The sequence below is a fragment of the Loxodonta africana genome, chromosome 2 (genome assembly GCF_030014295.1).
Source record: "Loxodonta africana isolate mLoxAfr1 chromosome 2, mLoxAfr1.hap2, whole genome shotgun sequence".
Classification (NCBI taxonomy): domain Eukaryota; kingdom Metazoa; phylum Chordata; class Mammalia; order Proboscidea; family Elephantidae; genus Loxodonta; species Loxodonta africana.
The window spans coordinates 231642334-231663097 of NC_087343.1; the positions used below are offsets into that span (position 1 = coordinate 231642334).

General features: G+C 37.4%; 1 protein-coding gene across 3 annotated transcripts in view; it reads right to left on the minus strand.

The window, feature by feature from the left end:
- Nucleotides 1-20764, minus strand: part of GCSAML (germinal center associated signaling and motility like) — a 53937-nt gene that overhangs the window by 13334 nt on the left and 19839 nt on the right. For 2 of the 3 annotated variants that reach the window (XM_023540328.2, XM_023540327.2), the window contains one exon: nt 15225-15274. The exons of the other annotated variant lie outside the window; for it this stretch is intronic. In XM_023540328.2, the coding sequence (XP_023396096.1) occupies nt 15225-15274 (50 nt within the window). The remainder of the gene's footprint in view (nt 1-15224; nt 15275-20764) is intronic. 3 annotated transcript variants of the gene reach the window in all.

Here is a 20764-nt window from a genome sequence, read left to right on the forward strand (position 1 = left end):
TGACTCCAGCTACTCTAGTCTGGCTCCAGTTCTGGGCCAGCAACACAACAGCTCTCGGTGCAGAACTGCCCTTGGTGCCCTTAGCTCTCAGAGCTCCCCCTGCTCAAGGCAGCTACTGCTCTGTGGATGGCCCTCTGCTTGGGGTGCCCCAGCACTCAAAGTTTTACAGTCCTTGGCCTGGGTTCATCCTTTACATGCTGCTGCCACAGGCTTGGTCCACTCATTGTCTTTACCTCTTCTAATATCATCACAGCCACTGCCTCCACTGCCTCTATCACTGTTGCAGCTCTAAGCATGTTACAGCTCTTTCACTCAGTCTGGAAGGGACTCAGCACAGGGCCCCCATATCTACAAAATGCTCTCTCCTCCTGACTCTCGAAGATCCTCTGAGCCTTCTGTAATAGGGTTTTTTTCAGTCACCAGGAAGGCCCCCAGCCAATTTGGGTAAAGGTAAATTATTTGATGCCCCCCCCCCGCCCCTCCAGTCAATCCATGTAAAAGTTGATTACTGAATGGGGCCTATCAGCTAATCCAGAAAAATGTCAAATTGAGTGGGGCTCTCTAGCCAATCTGGGCAAAAGTAAAAAAAACCCTCAGGAATCTCAGGAACTAGGACAAAAAGTCAAATTGTTTTTTGGTAAGATGATTCCACATCAGGCAGTTGCCACTGAGCTGTCTCCAACTCATGAGGACTTTATGTACACCCATAGCCCATTACTGGCATGTAGATTCCAACTAATAGCAACCCTGTAGGACAGAGTAGAACCGCCCCACAGGACTTCCAGGGCTGTAAATCTTTATGGAAGCTGACTGCCACATCTTTCTCTTGTGAAGCAGCTGGTAGGTTCAAACTGCTGACTTTCAGTTAGTAGCTGAGCACTTAACCACTTCACTACTAGAGTTCCTTCAACCTTATGTATAACAGAATGAAATGTTGCTTGGTCTTGTGCAATCTTCGTGATCGTTGGTAGCTTTGAGTCCTCTGTTGTGGCTATGGTGTCAAACCATCTCACTGAGGGTTTCCCTTGTTTGGACTGGCTTTCTACCAAACTTGAAATCTTTTTCTAGCTATCCCTATGTTAATCTGAGTGCCACTACTGATAATTATTACTGAACAACTCAGGGATGTTACAGAATATTAAATATGGCTAATATTCCCACTTAAAAGAAGAAAATTGATTCTGAAATCTACAACTTGATGGTGGTTCTTAGAAAAATGTTGGAATGTATTTTAAAAATTAAACAGATTCAGTTAAGAAACATTAAGAACTCCTAATAGCTAACCATTATCCTCTAATAATAAGTCACATTCAATGCACTTATTTCAGATAGGAGGTGTTATGTATATTATATATGCACATCTTTATAAATGTGTTTCTGGTGTTGTTTGGTGCCATCAAGTCAGTTACAACTCACAGCAACTCTATGTACAGCAGAGCTAAACACTGCCTAGCCCTGGGCCATCCTCACATTGAGGATTGGGCCCATTGTTGCAGCCACTGTGTCAGCCCATCTACAGCCAACAAGATGGATTTACAAATGTAGGCATATGTAGTGATTTAATTCAACAAGTATTTCAATTTTAATAATTTTATCATAAACTGAGAAAATTCTGTACCTGAATCCAATACTATTATAGCACTGGTGACAATGCTTTGGAGAACATGAAGGACATGAAGGAATCAAAAAATATTGGGTGAAGTGGTTGCACCCGATGGTGCTAAAAATGTTAAAATATTTGGGAAAAATTAGATTAAGTCTAAGATTGAAAACATGGATCATACCATGACTGTACTAATGGGAAGTTGATTTAACATACTGCCTAGTCCTCTTAATGAAAGTTGGAGCATTGACTAAAAAAGAGTATGATGAGTCAGAATGGGAATATTTAAAAGAATTTCTGATGAAGGCAATTATCCTGAATCCCAACCTCTAACAAGACTCTCTTGTCAAATGAGGCTCTGCTGCTTGTCCTATATAATGAAGATCTTTCTTCCTTGCTTGAAAACTGTTATGGATTGAATTGTGTCCCCCCAAAATGTGTGTCAACGTGGCTAGGACATAATTCCCGGTAGTCTTTGGTTGTCCTTTAAATTGTGATCTGATATTCTTATCCTATGTGTTGGAGATCCTAACCTCTATGATATTAATGAGGCAGGATTAGAGGTAGTTATGTTAATGAAGTAGGACTCAATCTACAAGATTAAGTTGTATTTTGAGTCAAACTCTTTTGAGATATAAAAGAGGAAAGAAAGCAGAGAAACAGAGGCACCTCCTACAACTAAGAATGAAAAACCAGGAGGGGAGAAAGCCCTTTGAACCTGGGGTCCCTGTGCTGAGAAGCTCCTACGCAGGGGAAGATTGATGACAAGGACTTCCCCAGAGCCAACAGAAACAGAAAACCTTTCCCTGGAACTAGCACCCTGAATTTGAACTTCTAGCCTCCTAAAATGTAAGAGAATAAATTTCTGTTTTTGAAAGCCATCCACCTGTTGTATTTCTGTTATAGTAGCACTAGATAACTGAGACAAAAACCGTGAAAAAGTCATCTAGCAAAAGAAAGCCAGCTACTTTCCAAGACTACCTCATTATTTCACATTGAAAATGAGAAAAAGATCCAAGCATGCCCTCAAAATAGAGTGGCTTATAGCAGAATGGGATATCTACCCTACAAAAAATGCAATTTGACAAAATCCAGCAAACAGAAGTGTGAATTCACCAACACGATGTTGTTACTGAGTGGATTCTATGGGTCTTATACTGTGGAGGGAAGCACATATGTTTTATGGGCAGAATGTCTTGATATTGGTGCATTTACCAGAGAGATTGGCTCAAGGTGCCAGATCACAGAGCTGCTGGTGCTTCTAAGTGTTAACTTGAGTGGTTGCCCGGAAACCAGACTCAATCATGGCCCATTTTAAATGGCATTGATGTATATTATTTTCATACTGCTGCTACAATAAATTGTCACAAACTTGGTGGCTTAAAACAACACAAATTTATTATGATACAGTTATGAAGACCCAAAGTCTGAAATGAGTATCACTGAGCTAAAATTGAGATGTTGGTAGAGCTGCATTCCTTCTAGAGACTCTAGGGGAGAATCTGTTTCCTTGCCCTTCCTAGCTTCTAGATGCTGTTCACATTGATTGGCTTATGGCCCCCTTCCATCTTCAAAGACAACAATGGCAGGTCAAGTCTTTTTCATGTCTCATCATACTGACACTGTCTTTCTTGACTCCCTCTTCCACCTTTTAAGGACCTTTGTGATTACATTTTGATAACTTGGATAATTGAGGATAATCACCTCATCCCAAGATCCTTGGCTTAATTTTGTGGAAAAGTTCCTGTTTCCACAAAAATACACATTTCACAGTTTCCAAGTGTTAGGGATTGCGAATCTTTGGAGGCCATTGTTCAGTCTACCACACAGGCATTCCATGGTATAAAACAGTGTTAAAACCCACATATTTAGTAAAATAAGAATGTTAAAGTAAATATATTAGTGATCATACAGCCCCCAAATATATCCCTATCCCCTAAAATGGCTAACAAGACATGCCCTTCCAAAGCTCATGACATCTACATTGTTGAGCAGTGCTCCAATAACCTGGAAGAGCCCAGAAGAATCTATTTTCTGTAGGTTGGAGATGATAGTCACTACTATTGATGTGGACTCTTGATTTCATTGGTAATACGACTACCTCAAGATTGCAAGGTCCTAGCATTTACACTGAAAAGTAGGTACATGGTGGGTAAAGTTACACAGAAAATCAACATGTCTGAGTGTAATGACAATAAGCCATCATGTGTCTGTCAGTTTGTCATACTGTGGCAGCTTGGGTGTTGCTATGATACTGGTAACTTTGTCACCAGTATTGCAAAAACCAGCAGGGTTGCCTTTGGTAGAAAGGTTTTAGCTGAGTTTCCAGACTTACACTAGAAAGAAACGCCTGGCAGTCTACTTTTGAAAAAAATTGCCAGTGAAAACCTTGTGAATACCGGTAGGACACCGTCTGATATAGTTCTGAAAGGTGAACCCTTCAGGTTGAAAAGCACTCAAAATACAACTGGGAAAGAGCTGCCTCCTGAAATTAGAGTTGACTTTAATGATGTGAACAGAGTCAAGCTTTCAGGACCTTCGTTTGTTGATATGGCACAACTCAAAATGAGAAGAAACAGCTGCAAGCATCTGTTAATAATTGGAACATAAAAAGTATGAAGCTAGAAAAATTGAGAGTTGTCAAAAATGAAATGGAATATGTAAAGATCGATATTCTAGGCATTAGTAAGGTAAAATAGACGAGTATCAATATTTTGAATCAATCATATGATCTACTACACAGGGAATGACAAATTGAAGAGGAAAGGTGTCACATTCATCATCTTAAAGAACATTTCAAGATCTATCATGAAATACAACGTTGTCAGTGATAGGATAACATCCACACACCTACAAGGAAGATCAGTTAATACTACTATTATCTAAATTTACGGCCCAACCATTAAGGCCAAAGATGAAGAAATTGAAGATTTTTACCAACTTCTGCAGTCTGAAATTGATTAAACATGCAATCAAGATGCACTGATAATTACTGGTGATTTGAATGTGAAAATTGGAAACAAAGAAGAAAGATTGGTAGTTGGAAAATATGGCCTTGGTTATAGAAGCAAGGCTGAAGATCTCATGAACAAATTTTGCAAGACCAAAGACTTCTTCATTGCAAATACCTTTTTTCAACAACATAAAAGGCCAGTATACAAATGGACCTGGCCAGATGAAATACACAGGAATCAAATCGACTACATCTGTGGAAAGAGTCAATGGAAAAGCTTAATAATCATCAGCCAGAACAAGAGCACAGGCCCACTGTGGAACAGACAACCGTCAATTATTCATATGCAAATTTAAGTTGAGTTGTAGAGAATTAGATCGAGTCCTGAAAACCAAAGTACAACCTTGAGTATATTCCACCTGAATTTGATATCGTCTCAAGAATAGATCTGACACATTGAACATTAATGACCAAAGATTGACGAGTTGTGGAATGACAACAAGGACGTCATACATGAAGAAAGCAAGAGGTTATTAAAAAGAAAGAAAAGACAAAAATGGATGCTGGAAAAGATTCTAAAAGTTGTTCTTGAACATATAGTAGCTAAAGCAAAAGGAAGAATTGATGAAGTAAAAGCCGAACAGAAGATTTCAAACTGCAGCTCTAGAAGACACAGTAAAATATTATAATGACATGTGCAAAGACCTGGAGATAGAAAACCAAAAGGGAAGCACATGTTCGGCATTTCTCAAGCTGAAACAACTGAAGAAAAAATTCAAGCCTCAAGTTGTAATATTGAAGGATTCTATGGGGGAAATATTGAATGACGAAGGAAACCTCAAAAGAAGATGGAAGGAATACATTCAGTCACTGTACCAAAAAGAATTGGTCGACATTCAACCCTGTCAGGAGGTAGCATATGATCAAGAATCGATGGTACTGAAGGAAGAGGCCTAAGCTGCACTGAAGACATTGGCAAAAAAACAAGGCCTCAGGAACAGTTGGAATACCAGTAGAGATGTTTCAACAAATGATGCAATGATGGAGGTGATCACTTGTCTACCCCCCCAAAAAAAAACCCACTGCCGTCGATTCGATTCTGACTTATAGTGACCCTACAGGACAGAGTAGAGCTGCCCCATAGTGTTTCCAAACAGCGTCTGGTGGATTTGAACTGCTGACCTCTTGGTTAGCAGCTATAGCACTTAACCACTATGCCACCAGGGTTTCCAATCACTTGTCTATGCCAAAAAATTTGGAAGGCAGCTACCTGGCCAACTGACTAGAAGAATCCATATTTGTACCCATTCCAAAGAAAGGTGATCCAATAGAATGTGGAAATTATTAAAAAAAAAAAAAAAATCATGAACATCACACACAAGTAAAAGTTTGTGGTAGATCATTCAAAAGTGGTTGCGTGGGTACATCGGCAGGAAGCTGCCAGAAATTCAAACCAGAGTCAGAAGAGGACACGGAACGACAGATATCATTGTTGATGTGAGATGTATCTTGGTTGAAAGCAGAGAATACCAGAAAGACATTTACTTCTGTTTTATTGACTATGCAAATGTATTCAACTGGGTGGACCATAACAAATTATGGATAATATTGGGAAGAACGGGAATTCCAGAACATCTAATTGTGCACATGAGGAACCTGTACATAGACCAAGAGGCAGTCATTAGAACAGAATAAGGGGATACTGCGTGGTGTAAAGTCAGAAAAGGTGTGTACCAGTGTTGTATCCTTTCAGCATACTGATTCAATCTATATGCTGATCAAATAACCTGAGAAGCTGAAGTATATGAAGAAGAATGGGGCATCAGGATTGGAGGAAGACTCATTAACAATCTTAGATATGCAGGTGGCACAACCCTACTTGCTGAAAGTGAAGAGGACATGAAGCACTTATTGATGAAGATCAAAGACCACAGCCTTCAGTAGGGGTTACACCTCAACATAAAGAAAACAAAAACCCTTACAACTGGACCAAGAAGCAACATCATGGTAAATGAAGAAAAGATTGAAGTTGTCAAGGATTTTATTTTACTTGAACCCACAATCAACACCCATGGAAGCACCAGTCAAGAAATCAAAGGACGCATTGCATTGGGTGAATCTCTTTAAAGTGTTGTATCTCTTTAATCTCTTTAAAGTGTTGAAAAGCAAAGATGTCATTTTAAAGACTAACTTGCACCTGACCCAAGCCATGGCATTTTCAATATTATCGTATCTGTGTGAAAGCTGGACAACTGAATAAGGAAGGCCAAAGAAGAATTGATGCCTTTGATTTATGGAGTTGGCAAAGAATGTTGATTTTACCATGGACTGACAAAAGAACTAACAAATCTGTCTTGAAGTAAGTACAGCCAGAATGCTCATTAGAAGCAAAGATGAGGAGACTTCCTCTCACATATTTTGGACATGGTATCAGGAGTCCCTGGATAAGGATATCATGCTTGGCAAAGTAGAGGGTCGTCAAAAAAGAGAAAGGCCCTCAATGAGATGGATTGACACAGTGGCTTCGACAATGGGTTCATGCATGAAAATGATTGTGAGGATGGCACAGGATCAGGCTATATTTAGTTCTGTTGTATGTAGGACCGCTATGAGTCAGAATCGACTCAAAGGCACCTAGCAACAACAATATGGTTGTGGTGTTCTGACCATTCACTATGTAAACTCAAATCTACCAGGTACAAAATTTGATACATGCTGCACTGCAAGCAGACCTGTCACCAAGTTCTATGGCTCAGTGGTTTCAATGGTGTTCAGGTTATTAGTAGCTGAACATGGAACCTGTAAGAATTTTCAGCACAAGAATTATAGATGCTGCCCTTTCCTGGTGGCATAGTAGTTAAGTGCTACTGCTGCTAACCAAAGGGTCGGCAAATTGAATCCGCCAGGTGCTCCTTGGAAACTCTATGGGGCAGTTCTACTCTGTCCTAGTGGGTCGCTATGAGTCGGAATCGACTCAGTGGCACTGGGTTTGGTTTTGGTTTTGGCCCTTTCCTATATAATTATAACTTTCAATTCAAAAAAAAAAAAGAATCACCAGTTATTTTCTGGGTTCATCTTCTATATTTACATACTTAAGAATTCTAAAATTAATTTAGATTATAATATAAAATACTACTTCTAGATGATTAGGTCAAATGATTCCTGAATGATTTGAAATGCCAGCTCAATATAAGCTATACACCTTGTAAACTGTCTTCATCTATATATCTGTCTATCTATCTGTCCATCCGTATGTATGTGTGTGTGTCCATTCTTTTAGACTTCTAAAATATGTTTCTGATACACTTTTTCTTCTTTTTTTGTAGCATGCTGATACTTCATTTATTCATTCAATCAAAACTCTATTTGAAGCATCTGTTGGGTTCCATGAAACTCTAAATTCCAAGTTACCATAAAAGACAAAAAACATAAAAGCCCAGCCCTCATGAAGCTTGTTATTATAAATTAAGGCAAGAAGTAAATAAAATTAAAAAGTCAAATACCTAGTACTTAAGGCTGTGGCAAGAGTTATGGAGGAAATCTTAAAAAGAGAATAGATATGGGAAATTTCTCAAGAGAGCAATTTAAAATAGGCTTGTCAGGAAAGACCTCTGTGCGAAGGTAGTACTTGATCCAAGACCCAAATAAAGTAAAGAAGCCAGACATTTGAATAAAAAAATTATAGAAGAGGTACCTGCAAGAGAGGTCCCTTGGTGACACATATAGTTTAACCTCAAATACTAACCTACAGGTTGTAACTTCAAAGCTACCCAGCCGTGCTGCAGAAGAAAGTCCTGGTGACCCACTTCCATAAAGATGGCAGCTAAGGAAACACTACGGAGCAGTTCTTCTCTGAAACGAACGAGGTCACCACGAGTCAGAATCAACTTCGATGCCAGACAACTCAATGGTAACAGGTTTGGTTTGGTTGGTTAGCTGCGGTAGAGAAATATACGTGAAAAACGCCAATATGACTGGCATATTTGAGAAAAAAAGCACAAAGGCCAATGGGACTGGAGAACAGTGAGCAAGAAGAGAGCAGCTGGAGAGGAGATCCCAGAGGTCATTGACAGAGAGATTGCATAGGACCTGGGAGGTCCTGTAAGAACTTAGAGTCTCACATGTTTGATATAGGAAGCCACTGGAGGGTTTTGAACCAAGGAGTGCCATAAACTGACTTAAATTTTAGAAGAATCGCTCTAGCTACTGTTATCAGTGGGACTGAAGGTGTGCAAATGGAGATAAGTAGAGTAATGGAGAAAAAACCCTGAATGTAGTCACTTCAGGAGAGAAAGGGGAAGGGAGATTGAAGATAGAGTGTATGGACAATGACTGTGAGGAACATTTTTCTAAAGAGGAGAAGAGACAATTCCGGGGGAAGTGAGGTCAAGAGAGGTTTATTTTATTCTGGTAAAACATATGTAGCATAGCATTTGCCATTTCAACAATTTTTACTTGTACAATTTAGTGACACCAATTAATCACATTGTGCAACAATTACTATACTTAATGGAAGTAAATAATAGGAAGATTCTAAAAATGAAACCAGTTCAGAGGGTATATTCTGACTAATGAAGACCTCGTGGCGTGTCAGAGTAGAATTGTGCTCCATAGGGTTTTCGGTGGCTGGTTTTTCAGAAGTAGGTCCTCAGGTCTTTCTTCAAAGGCACTTCTGGATGGACTTGAACCACCAGCCTTTTGGTTAGCAGCCAAAAGCATAACCATTTGTACCACCCAGCTACTCCAAGGTTGTTACTAAACTGACTAAAATGATCCAATGGGTGAAAGACTAGTGACTCGAGAAAAATAGTCTTGGAATGATGTTCTTGAATGTACAAGACAGAATGGTGTTGATTTGGCTGATAGGGTGTGGACAGTTACCCAAGCAACAGGAGAAAATGCAGTAGTAGATGTTTTTGGTAGGAACCAATGTAATTTCCCTTCAAACTGCTTATATTTTCTCTGTGAAATAGGTAGCCATTAGCTGACAGTGGTGATATAAAGTTTGTGGGATAGAAGTACAGAAAAAGAACAAAACATTGGTCTAGGAGTGTGGGTTGGTATGGGTTGGTGAATACAATAGGGGAAGGTAGTGTGGTTACCATACAAGACCCTCAGCTCACTTGGGATCATAAATTAGTAAATGAAACCTGGTGCATTTTTCCAGTCATATTTGGCTTTTCAGATACAGGCAAGGAGCAGACAGTTAGTTGTAATCAATGTTGAATTTTTGTCAAGTAAATGTAATGAAATAGGGAGAGAAAGAATTGTGGCATCAAGGTAATGATTATAATAATTGTGAAGTGGATAAAAAGAAAGAGAAGAAACAATAGGTGAATGTGACTGAAAACTTTCAGATTAAATGGATTGTAAAAAAAAAAAAAGGGAATTTCTAGATTAGTGGGTTGACCAGTGTCCCTCAAAAGGTATATCCAAGTTCTGACCCTGGGTAGCTGTGAATGTGGCCTTATTTGGAAACAGGTATTTGGAAATGTAATTAAGTTAAGGATCTCAAGATGAGATTATTCTGAATTTAGGGTACACTCCAAATCAAATGACTGGTATCCTTATAAGATAAAGAAGACAGAAGGGGATTTGCCTAACTTCTTGAAGATTCTGAGACGCAGAGCAACAGGGAAAGGCCATGTGAAAATGGAGGTAGGGATTGGAGTGATGTGTCTACAAGCCAAAGAATGCCAAGATCATCAGCTACCACCAGTTGCTGAGAGGCACGGAATGGATTATTCCTCAGAGCTTCCAGAAGGAACTAGCCCTGAAGACATACTTCTGGCCTCCAAGATATGGGAGACACTAAATTTCTGTTGTTTTAAGTGGTTTCATTTATGGTAATGTGATGCAGCAACCTTAGGAAACTAATATTTAGCAATGAGGGAATAGCCGAAAGGACAGAAAATGGTTTCAGAGATTGGACGCTTGAAAATAAGACTCCAGGTGAATTACCTCACTGGTAATGATGAGTTTGGAGGCATGGCCTTGAGAATGAATGGCTGAAGTAGCGTGGATGCAAAGCATAAGAATGCATGTTTTGCAAATGTATTTTTTGAAATTCCCAGGAAATGGATTCTTTGAGAAAATAAGTGAATAAGGATCTAACGTCTTCAAGAATTTAGGCATAGTGACTTAGGGACCAGTGGAGGACTGTATACAGGAAGCATAGAGAATAGGGCTTTCAGGGGGAAAAAAAAAATAGCAGCATGCCCAGTTAAATTTGAATTTCAGATCAATAGCACATATTTTTAGTATAAGTATGCCCTATGAAATATTAGTTATAGTAAAAACATGCATTGTTTATCTGAAATTTAATTTTAATTCCTTGTCCTTTTTGTTTGTTTTTTCTTGGTTGTTTGCTTGCTTTTGCTAAATCTAGCAACTATAAAGCTTGATGACATAAAATTCAAACTATTTTATGGAGACGGGAAGGTGAATAGTTTATAAGTGCCACTGAGAAGCAAAGAGGACCAGACCCTGGTCCGTGGTGTCTAGTGGTGTGAGGTGCGTCGGAAAGAAAACTTCCAGCCCTTGAAAGCTTGTCAGAAAAGCAAATGCCAAAGGATAGCAGCATTTCAATTAGATTTGGAAGTTGAAGTGATGCCTGGGAGAAGAGATTGATTTTGTGTCTAGCTGAATAACAGTTTAGTTGGTGCAGTTAAGGGTTTCAGGAATCTGCAAGTGTCAAAAAAAATGGGCTGAGAAAGGAACAAAACATAAGTCTGGGACTCCTAAGCTTCTTGTAGAAACTGATATGAACAGGTATAAAGTGCAAAATGAGATTAGTTTTCATGATCTCAAGGTAGTTTGATATAAAAGTTTTGGATTGGAATATTAATGGCTGGGGGAAAAGGGTTGGAGATCTCACTGAGGTCATGTACAGTCTTGTGAAGGTAATATACAAACCAAAGGAGATGCCTTATCTTAATTTTTTTTTTTTCAGATGGAACCTAGCAAAGGAGTGGTTTTTCATGCTGTCCTTTAATATTTACTAAGGAAATATAGTGAAATACTGATCTCTTTATTAAATTTTGTAAAACTTTCTTTATAAATCTCCCATAATTACTTTTCCAGCAGAAACAAAGACAGGGTTTACATCTTCTGTATCCAAATCCAATGATATTTTTATTAGCATTTCTTCCCTACCAAGAACACAGTATATCAATTTAGTCAAGTCTTTGTTCCTGAAAGCTCAATGTAGAGTTTGTAGCATTTTCCTTTTTCTTTAAGCTCCTCCAGTGAATTTGAAGCCAGTGAATAACCTGTGACTTAACCCTGGCCTTATGACAATTGGCACCAGGAATGGCTGAAGGTAACAAACTCCCAAGCATATGAGGACATGGACTTGGTTACATCACTTAGTTTGGTTCAGAGGCAAAGCAGATCCCATTGGTACCAGAAAAAGGTCCACTGCACAGAGTGGCAAAATGTTTAATTAAATTATGACCCTTGGTCACCTGAATTGAAGAGTCCAGGGTGAATAACTGCGCCAATAGACCATTTGGGAAAGAATGAGGAATATAACGAGTTATCTGTGATCTGCTTGCTTCTGTAGAGCATAAAGAGAGAACATGTTTATCTCATGACTTTAAACGTGTGGCTCAAGGCCTGTACAAAGAACCAGGGAAGTGCCATAAGTGCCCTGAAAGAAACTTCTTAGCACCTCAGTCCCACTAATAAGAGTTGAAGCAAAAATATGTTTGTTCAGTGTCTGTTTTACAGTGTGTTCTACGGGTACGTAAACACAACCTGTGAATATCCCCAGTTCTTAAAAACATAGATGAAACAAATCTGTTTATGAACTAACACCATCGTCACTTTGATTTTTCTAACCTTCTCTAGTAGGGTAGGTCAAATGGGATGAAAATAAACAAATACATAAATATGCACACAGCAATATTACTTCCCTGAGGAAATCAGGAAGTTACCTGTTTGAATGCTTAGAAGATGGAGAGGTGATTATTTTGATCAGATTCCATTTAACTTGCCTTTTTGACCTGTAAAGGATGGCTGAGTCTTGGACATTTTCAATAATTTAGCTAAATGGTAAGTTTAATTGCATTTACTCTGGTGCAAGGAGTCCCTAGGTAGTACAAATGGTTAAGTGCTTGACTGCTAGTTGAAAGACGGACAAACTGAACCCACCCAGAGATGCCTTGGAAGATAGTCCTGGTGATCTGCTTCTGAAAGGTCAGAGCTTTGAAAACCCTATAGATCAGCTCTACTCTGCACATGTGGGGTCACCATGAGTCAGAGACAACTCCGTAGCAACTAACTACAGCAACTCAGATCCACAAGGTCTCTTTACTGGAATAAAGTAATACAAAGAGAAACATTAATATGCATTTACTGATTTTTTTTTTTTTAATCTGTCCTAATAAGCAAGCCGGAGTAAATGAACTTTGTTTAACATGAAGGGATAGAGAGACATCAGCACAGCTTCACTGGTATATTTCAGGGTTTCATCAGGAAGAACCCTGTCTCTCTGGTAAAATTTGTTATGAAGAAACATTGAAGATTTTGTATATCCACAAGACAGTATAATGGTCTGCTGTGCAGAAGATATAAGGCTGAAAGATTCTGGTAGGCAGCAGCGAGCAGAAACTCTAAGCAACTTTGTAACACAGAGACATGTCAAATGTTATTATTGATGTTATGTACCAACTTGGCTAGGCTGTGATTCTCAGTAGGTTGGCAGATATTATGTAATCATCCTCCATTTTGTGACCTGATGTGAGCAACCAACCAGTTGGAAGGGAAGTTTCCTTGGAGATATGGCGTGCATCCAATATATATGGATGTTCTGGCAAAGTTTTCTCTCTCAATCCTAAATCTGTCTCATCATCCTCTGACCCCCAGTTCTTGGTACATGAGAGAGCAGCCTGCCACTTGACCTGCAGATTTTGGATTCATCAGTCTCAGAAACCATGTGAGTCAGGAGACCCCTCCAGCCTGTTGCCTCACCCACAGTCTTGGGACTTGACAGCATCCACAATTGTGTGAGCCATTTCCTTAAAATAAATCTCATATGCTTCACCATTTTTGCCCCTCTAGAGAACCCAGCTTAAGACACCACGGAAGATGAAGGACCTGTACCTCAGTGAAATTTCTTGGGGTTTATTAGCCTAAATTACATCAGGAAACCCTATCCAAGTCAACATCCATCTCTAATCCCAATGAGAGCATTGAAACATTCAGTAATTTTCTAAGAATTTGAGTAAGCCATACACCAGTTGAAGCAGGGCCAAAAGCCCCCACCCCCTGTAATAAAGGATTAATAAAAAGACAAAATGTTGTTCCTTAAGAAAACTAATAACATCAATGAACTCTAGTACTATTGATCAACAAAATAAGAGGTTAAATTCGCACACACAAACACACACAGTTTTAATTGAATGGGAAAAATTTGATGAGAAATATAACTTGCAAAGCAGACAAAATGAAACAGAAAATATGGAGAGTCTATAACTTTAAAATCATTTGCATCCTTAAGTACAAAAACTCTTCATAATAATTGCCATTCCCTTAGAAGCCTTAACAGAAAAGTCTACCAAAGATTGGAAGAAGAAATTTAAGATCACTTGTACACAAACTCTTTAAGAGAACAGAAAATTTCCAAGGATGCATCATTGAGTAGCGTCTCCATTCCAGGATATACCCAAGAATGTGTTTTGTTAGAGCGTAGTAGAGAGGTGGCCAGCAAGTGAAGATCAAATCAGTACAGTGTCAAATGAATAAGGAAAGAGATGTTAAGCAACATTTATAAGTCCTAGAGAGTGGGTCATTAATAATAAAACTGAAAAATGTCCTTTAGAATTTGAAGACTATTAGTTACCTTGAGCTGGGGCATTGAACATTTTTTACTCTGACTCATTTTTTTTTTTTTTTACAGTTGGGAACTTATATAATACCATAGTTTAGTCCACCAACATACATATACAATCAGCTAAAACAGCTATGTCACATAACAGATTTGTGTGTAATGTACTCTAATGCTTTGCAAATATTTTATTATATTTATTGTCATGAAGATATGTAATGAAATGAAATTATTTCACAGCCATGGAATACTTCCACCATGTAGTGGTGAGCCTAGGAGTTAGTTACAATCAGCTTAAAGGCAATTGAGAAATGAAAAATTTCAAATAATGAGGCCATATACTTTTTTCAGGAAGATTAACTCTAAAATGGGAAGACAGTTGATGTAATAGCAAGCAAAAAAATGAGTTTCTTTTGCCTATTCCCAGTGACTGAAAATTTTTATTCTTAATGGTCCATTTTGAGTAATTAAACGATTACAACACCTAGATGCTGTGCCAAGCAGAACAAAAGAATACCCTTCTTATCATCAGCTACTATTTGAAGTGGCTTTATTTTGAAACACTAATATATAAATTAAAATTTAAAGACTGTAGTTAATTAACTCCCACAAGAGGTTATTAAATGTTGCTCAACATAATCCATATGCAGAAATTACAATACAAAATATAATATGATCAATTTTATCAGACAAAGTAATAAGTAGGACAGCCTCAATAAGGACTGTAAATAGCTTCTCCTCCAATCTTTTTTAATTAATAATAAGAAAACTTGAGCTATTTTGGACATTTAAATTTACATCTTCCTTAGTATGAAAAATATTGTGAAGCAATGACTTACTTTTTTTATCTTGACCTTGATTTTGTCTCTCAAATACTGTCATTTCCTGCCTACAAAGGAAAGAGATAACATGAGACACTTCAAAGAATCGTTCCATTGCTCTCAGCCTAAAGTCATTGCTAGATTTACAATTCAAATGTTAATTAAAATTAAAAGTGTATTTACTAATCCCTTTGTGAAAAAAAAAAAACTGTAAACTAAAAAAAAAAAAAAGAATGAATAGTGGAGAATAAAACTACTTAATGAAACTAAGGAATTGCTGGACAGTTTATCACATGAGTGGAGACTACATGTGTGCGGTAGTGAAATTCGGTGAATTCTTAAGAGAAAACATTGAAAAGCAATTCACTTGTCTTCTGTTCTTGAAGAAGGGGTATGTATCTTTAAATGTAACGATAGGATCCTGTAGGGCCTAACTAAAACCTTAAAGTGGCAGACATTAGTATGTATGTGGACTCATCATGAGAGAAATACAGATTATCTCTAAAAGAATACAATTCTTCAACAAAGGAAAGCAAGGGGTAGAAAGGAAGATGGGGTGGTGTTCTGCCAATAGTTTGGAATAAAGACTTGCTTACGTGTGACAATGTTAACATTCACACCCCATATTCAATTGTTTAACAGAAGGAATTAGTGTTTTGTTTTTTTTTAGTCAGATCTCATTTCAGAAATGATTAAACAACGTTCTAGTTTCAATGTCTTGAAACTGTATACAACTCATTAGTGACAGCCTGAGAGAAGAACCTTAATTCAGTAACATTACCAAATCTTTACTATTAAGTCTCGCTCAACAATTTTTAAAGTAGAACAGAATAGCAAAGAGTTATAGGACTCCACAGAATCACTCCACTGCCCCTGAAGGTTCACTTGTCAGATTAAGTCTTTGCTTTGTGCAGAGAAAATGTAGGTGAAAATTTTAGGAAGTGGTTGATGCCTAAAGACATCATTTTGCATCATCAACAAACACTAGGCCTAGCTGCTCAATACTGCAATCTTCCATGTAACATTAGAGAAGAAGGGGCCATCTTAAAGATAGAAACTCAGGCCTTGATAGGAGATGGCTTGCAAACAGATTGAGTGCAAAGATATGAATGAGTCATTTTTAAATGCAAGACAGGATGTTTCTGTTAATCTACGCCTATGCAAGATACCAGTGTCCAAGTATCGGTTGATTTTTCCACTCTTTTTTTTTTTTTCCATTGAGCGGTTTGTAAGATTTGGGTGACATATATACACTAGAAAGTCAAACAGGCATGATTAATACTTTGAAGAACATTAGTCTATAAAGGGAGATAGACTATGAAACACTCAACTGGTCTCTAATCTAACAGGTAAAAAGCTTGGAAATCTTCACTCCTATCCTGACAACAAGAAAAAAACACTGAAAAAAACTGAAAATCAAGAATTCTTCTTATATCCATTAAACAATTGAGGTCATAGGGAAAACTGCTGCCACAAAACCTGGAGAAATAGGTAGTTGGATTTATGTAATCACAGCTTACTGGGAGAGAGGCCCAAGAGTAGAAGCTAGCATCCAGAGCCAGTCCTAGTAGGGACACTTTGAACAGTAATTGACAAATTTCTGGTTTAGTATGAATGAACTTGAACTTGAGAGCTGAAAAAACTCCACAGGACACAGTCTTACTGTGGTCCCCATACTCTCCTGAGTTTTATGTCCAGGAGTCCCACCAGGTCCTTACTGTGAAGATCAGAGAAAACTGTTTTGAAATAAGCCCAGAGTTCTTTGTTCTCCTTAACAAGGACTGCCCTCAAGGCAACTAAAACCTAACAGGCTCGAGTTTTATCAAAGCCTACCTTATGTGGGGGAAGGGGAAAACCCAATTCTATTTCCATCTAGCCTTCTACGTGGGGGAAGGAAAATACCCAGACGCAGCATCCTCTAGCCTTTCTGTTTCCCCTAAGGGTGCAGGGAGGAGAAGCACTTGTGAAGGTCACAGCTCAGGGACACGGGATCAATAAAAGACTGAGAAAAAATCACGGGACTATAAAACACTTCCTCTGCCCCCACACCTACCACCATATCAATAGGTTTCATGTATAATAACAGAAATGGTTCGGTGATAGAATTCTCACCTTCCATGAGGCAGACCCAGATTCAGTTCCCAGCCAGTGCAAACCATGAGCAGCCATCACTCATCTGTCAGTAGAGGCTTGTATGTTACTATGACGCTGAACAGGTTTCAGCAGCACTTCCAGATAAAGACACTAGACAACAATGGACTGGTGATTCACTTCCAAAAATCAGCAAGTGAAAACTCTATGGATCATAACTGTCTGAAATGCAAACAATCACAGAAATGGTGTAGAACTAGGCAGAGTTTTGTTCCATTGTGCACAGGGTTACCATGAGTTGGAGCTGAAAATGATAGCTAACAATAGCAACAACAATAAGAAAAGGATTTCAGCTAAAAGAACTGCAAACATTAGTTTTTAACGCCTACAGAAAGGAATCTCTGGGGAAATCAAAGACAACAGGCAAGATAAAAACAAGGACACTTGAGGAAATTTTAGGCTCTGACATGAGAGCTACAGCGTATAGTGGACCCAGCTTAACTCCTACACGGCTAAACATAAAATCTCATGTGAAAGACCTACTATTTCATTTCATTTTACTCAATTCATCATATCTGGCTTTCAAAAAATATGATAAGGCATGCCTAAAGATAAGAAAACACAGTTTGAAGAGACAAAACAAGGATCAGAACTAGACTCTGGTATGGCAGAGATTTTGGAATTATCAAACTAAGAATTTAAAATTACTATGACTAATATGCTAAAGGTTGCATGGAAAAGTGGACAATGTCAAAAGAAGATGGGGGATGTAAGTGCAAACACGGGAACTCTAAGAAGGAACCAAAAGGAAATGCTAGAAATCAAGTTTCTGTAACAGAAATGAAGAATTCCTTTGATGAGCTTATTATAGACTTGAAATGGCCAAGAAAAGCATCAGTGAGTGTAAAAATGTATCAATGGAAACTTCCCAAAGTGAAAAACTAATAGGAAAAAAAAAGTAACGGAATATCCAAGAACCATTGTGGGACAATTAGTACATGCGTAATACATGCATAACAGGAATACTAGAAGAAAAAGAGGCAAGAGAAATATTTGAAGTAATAATGGTGGGTCATTTTACAAAATTAATGTCAGACACAAAACTACAGATCTAGGAAATCTTAAAGAATACCAAACAAGGTAAATAACAAGAAATCTACAGCTGGGTAAATGATATTTGAACTGCATAAAATTAAAGACAAACAGAACTATTTTTTAAAGAAGCCAGGGGCTGGGGCACCTTACCTATAGAGGAAAAAGGATCAGAGCTATATTTTCTTCAAAAATCATGCAACCAAAAAGAGAATAGAGTAAAATATACACAGTGTTGAAAGAAAAATAAACAAATAAACCTAGAACTCTGCATCCAGTGAAATTATCTTTTACAGGTAAAAAAGAAATAAAGACTTTCTCAAACAAACAAAAATTGAATTTTTATTGCCAGAAGACTTGCCCCACAAGAGATTTTAAAAGAACATCTTCAGGGAAAAGGAAAATGGTAATGATCAGAAACACAAATCTAAATAAAGAAAGGAAAACTGTTGGAGAAGGAATAAATTAAGTTAAAATATATATTTTTTAAATTTTTCTTAAAAGATCTAACAGCAGTTAATCTGAAATGAAAATAGCAGTAATGTATTGGGTAGTTACCACTTACGGATAAGTGAAATAAATGACACCAATGTAAGAGCAATGGGAGGAAAGAAACAGGAATAATCTACTATAAGGAACCTGGACTACCTACCTGTGAAGTGGTATAGTGTTATTTGAAAGTGAACTTAGGCTATTTAAATGTATATTGTAAACTGTAGCAAAAAATGCTAAAAAATAAAAAGAAGTATAATTGATATGCTAAGAAAGAAGAGTAAATGGATCACATAAAACACTCAAGAACAAGTCAGAAATAGAGTGGGAAAACCAGAAATGAAGAACATGGGTGAAGAACAGAAAACAGTTACAGATACAGTGGCTATTAATCCAACTATATCAATAATCACTCTAAGGATTCTCTAAATATCTCAGTCAAAATACAGCGGCTATCAGAGTGGACAGAGAAACGAAACTCAACAATAGTTTGTCTAAAAGAAACCCATTTTAAATATGAAGACACATAAAAAGCAAAGGGACTGAGAAAGATATACCATGCTAACATTAAATCAAAAAAAAGCTAAAGTAGTTATACTAATTTTATACAAAGCAGATTTCAGAAAAAAAAATTATCAAGGATAAAGAGGGTCATTAGATAAGAAGACGTGACAATCCTAAACGTGTGTGGATGTAACAACCTGATAAAGAACATCAATAAACACCTATGCTAACTTGATACTTAATTGTGAGAAACTCGATGCTTCTCCCTTAAAATCAGGAATAAGATGAGGACATCTGCTCTCACCGTTCCTACTAAACATCATACTGGAAATCCTATCTAATACAATTAGACAAGAAAAAGAAATAAAAGGTATACAGACTGGGTAGGAAAAAAATAAAACCACCCTTTGTCCACAGATGATATGATTGTCTATGTGGGAAATCCAAAAAATGGGCAAAAAAAAAAAAAACAAAAAATTTGTTAGAGCTAATAAACAATTTTAGTAAGGTTGCAAGATACAAGGTTAGTATACAAAAGTCAGTTGTTTTCCTATAAACCAACCAAAAAAAAAAAAAAGGATTTTGAAATTAAAAACACAGCACCATTTACATTAGCATGAAAAAATGAAATAGGTATAACTATAACAAAATATGTACAAGATCTCCATGGAGAAAACTACCAAAACCCTGGTGAAGGAAAACAAAGAACATTCAAATGAACCAGGATGTATTCTATGTTCTCAGATAAGAAGATTCAGCGTTGCTAAGATATCAGTTATTCTCAAGATGATCTATAGATTCACCACAATTCCAATCAAAATCCCAAATCTGGTAGACTGATTTTAAAGGGTATACACAAAGTCAAAAGACCAATGCAAAATTAATGGTGAACAAAACCAGAGAACTGACACTTCTCAACTTCAAGACTTACTATAAAACTATAGCAATCAACACAGTGTGGTATTGGTGAAATAATAGACAAATAGGTCAATGGAACAGAATAGAGAGCCCAGAAATGGACCCACACAAAAATAGTAAACTTATCTTTGACAAAAGAGTAAACACAATCCAATAGAGAAAGGACAGTATTTTCAATAAATGATGCTAAAACACTGAACATCCACACCTTCACAAAAAATCATTTTTTTGGAATCAAGACACAGATCTTATACCTTTAACAAAAATTAATTGGAAAGGGATCATAGATGGAAACATAAAATACAGAACTATAAAATTTTAAACATAGGGGACTTTTGCTTTTGCAATGAGTTTTTAGTCATTGCAAAATCACAGTCCATATAGGAAGAAATTGATAGCTGAAGTTCATTAAAATTAAAAACATCTGCTCTTCAAAAGACACTGTTAAGAGAATTAAAAGA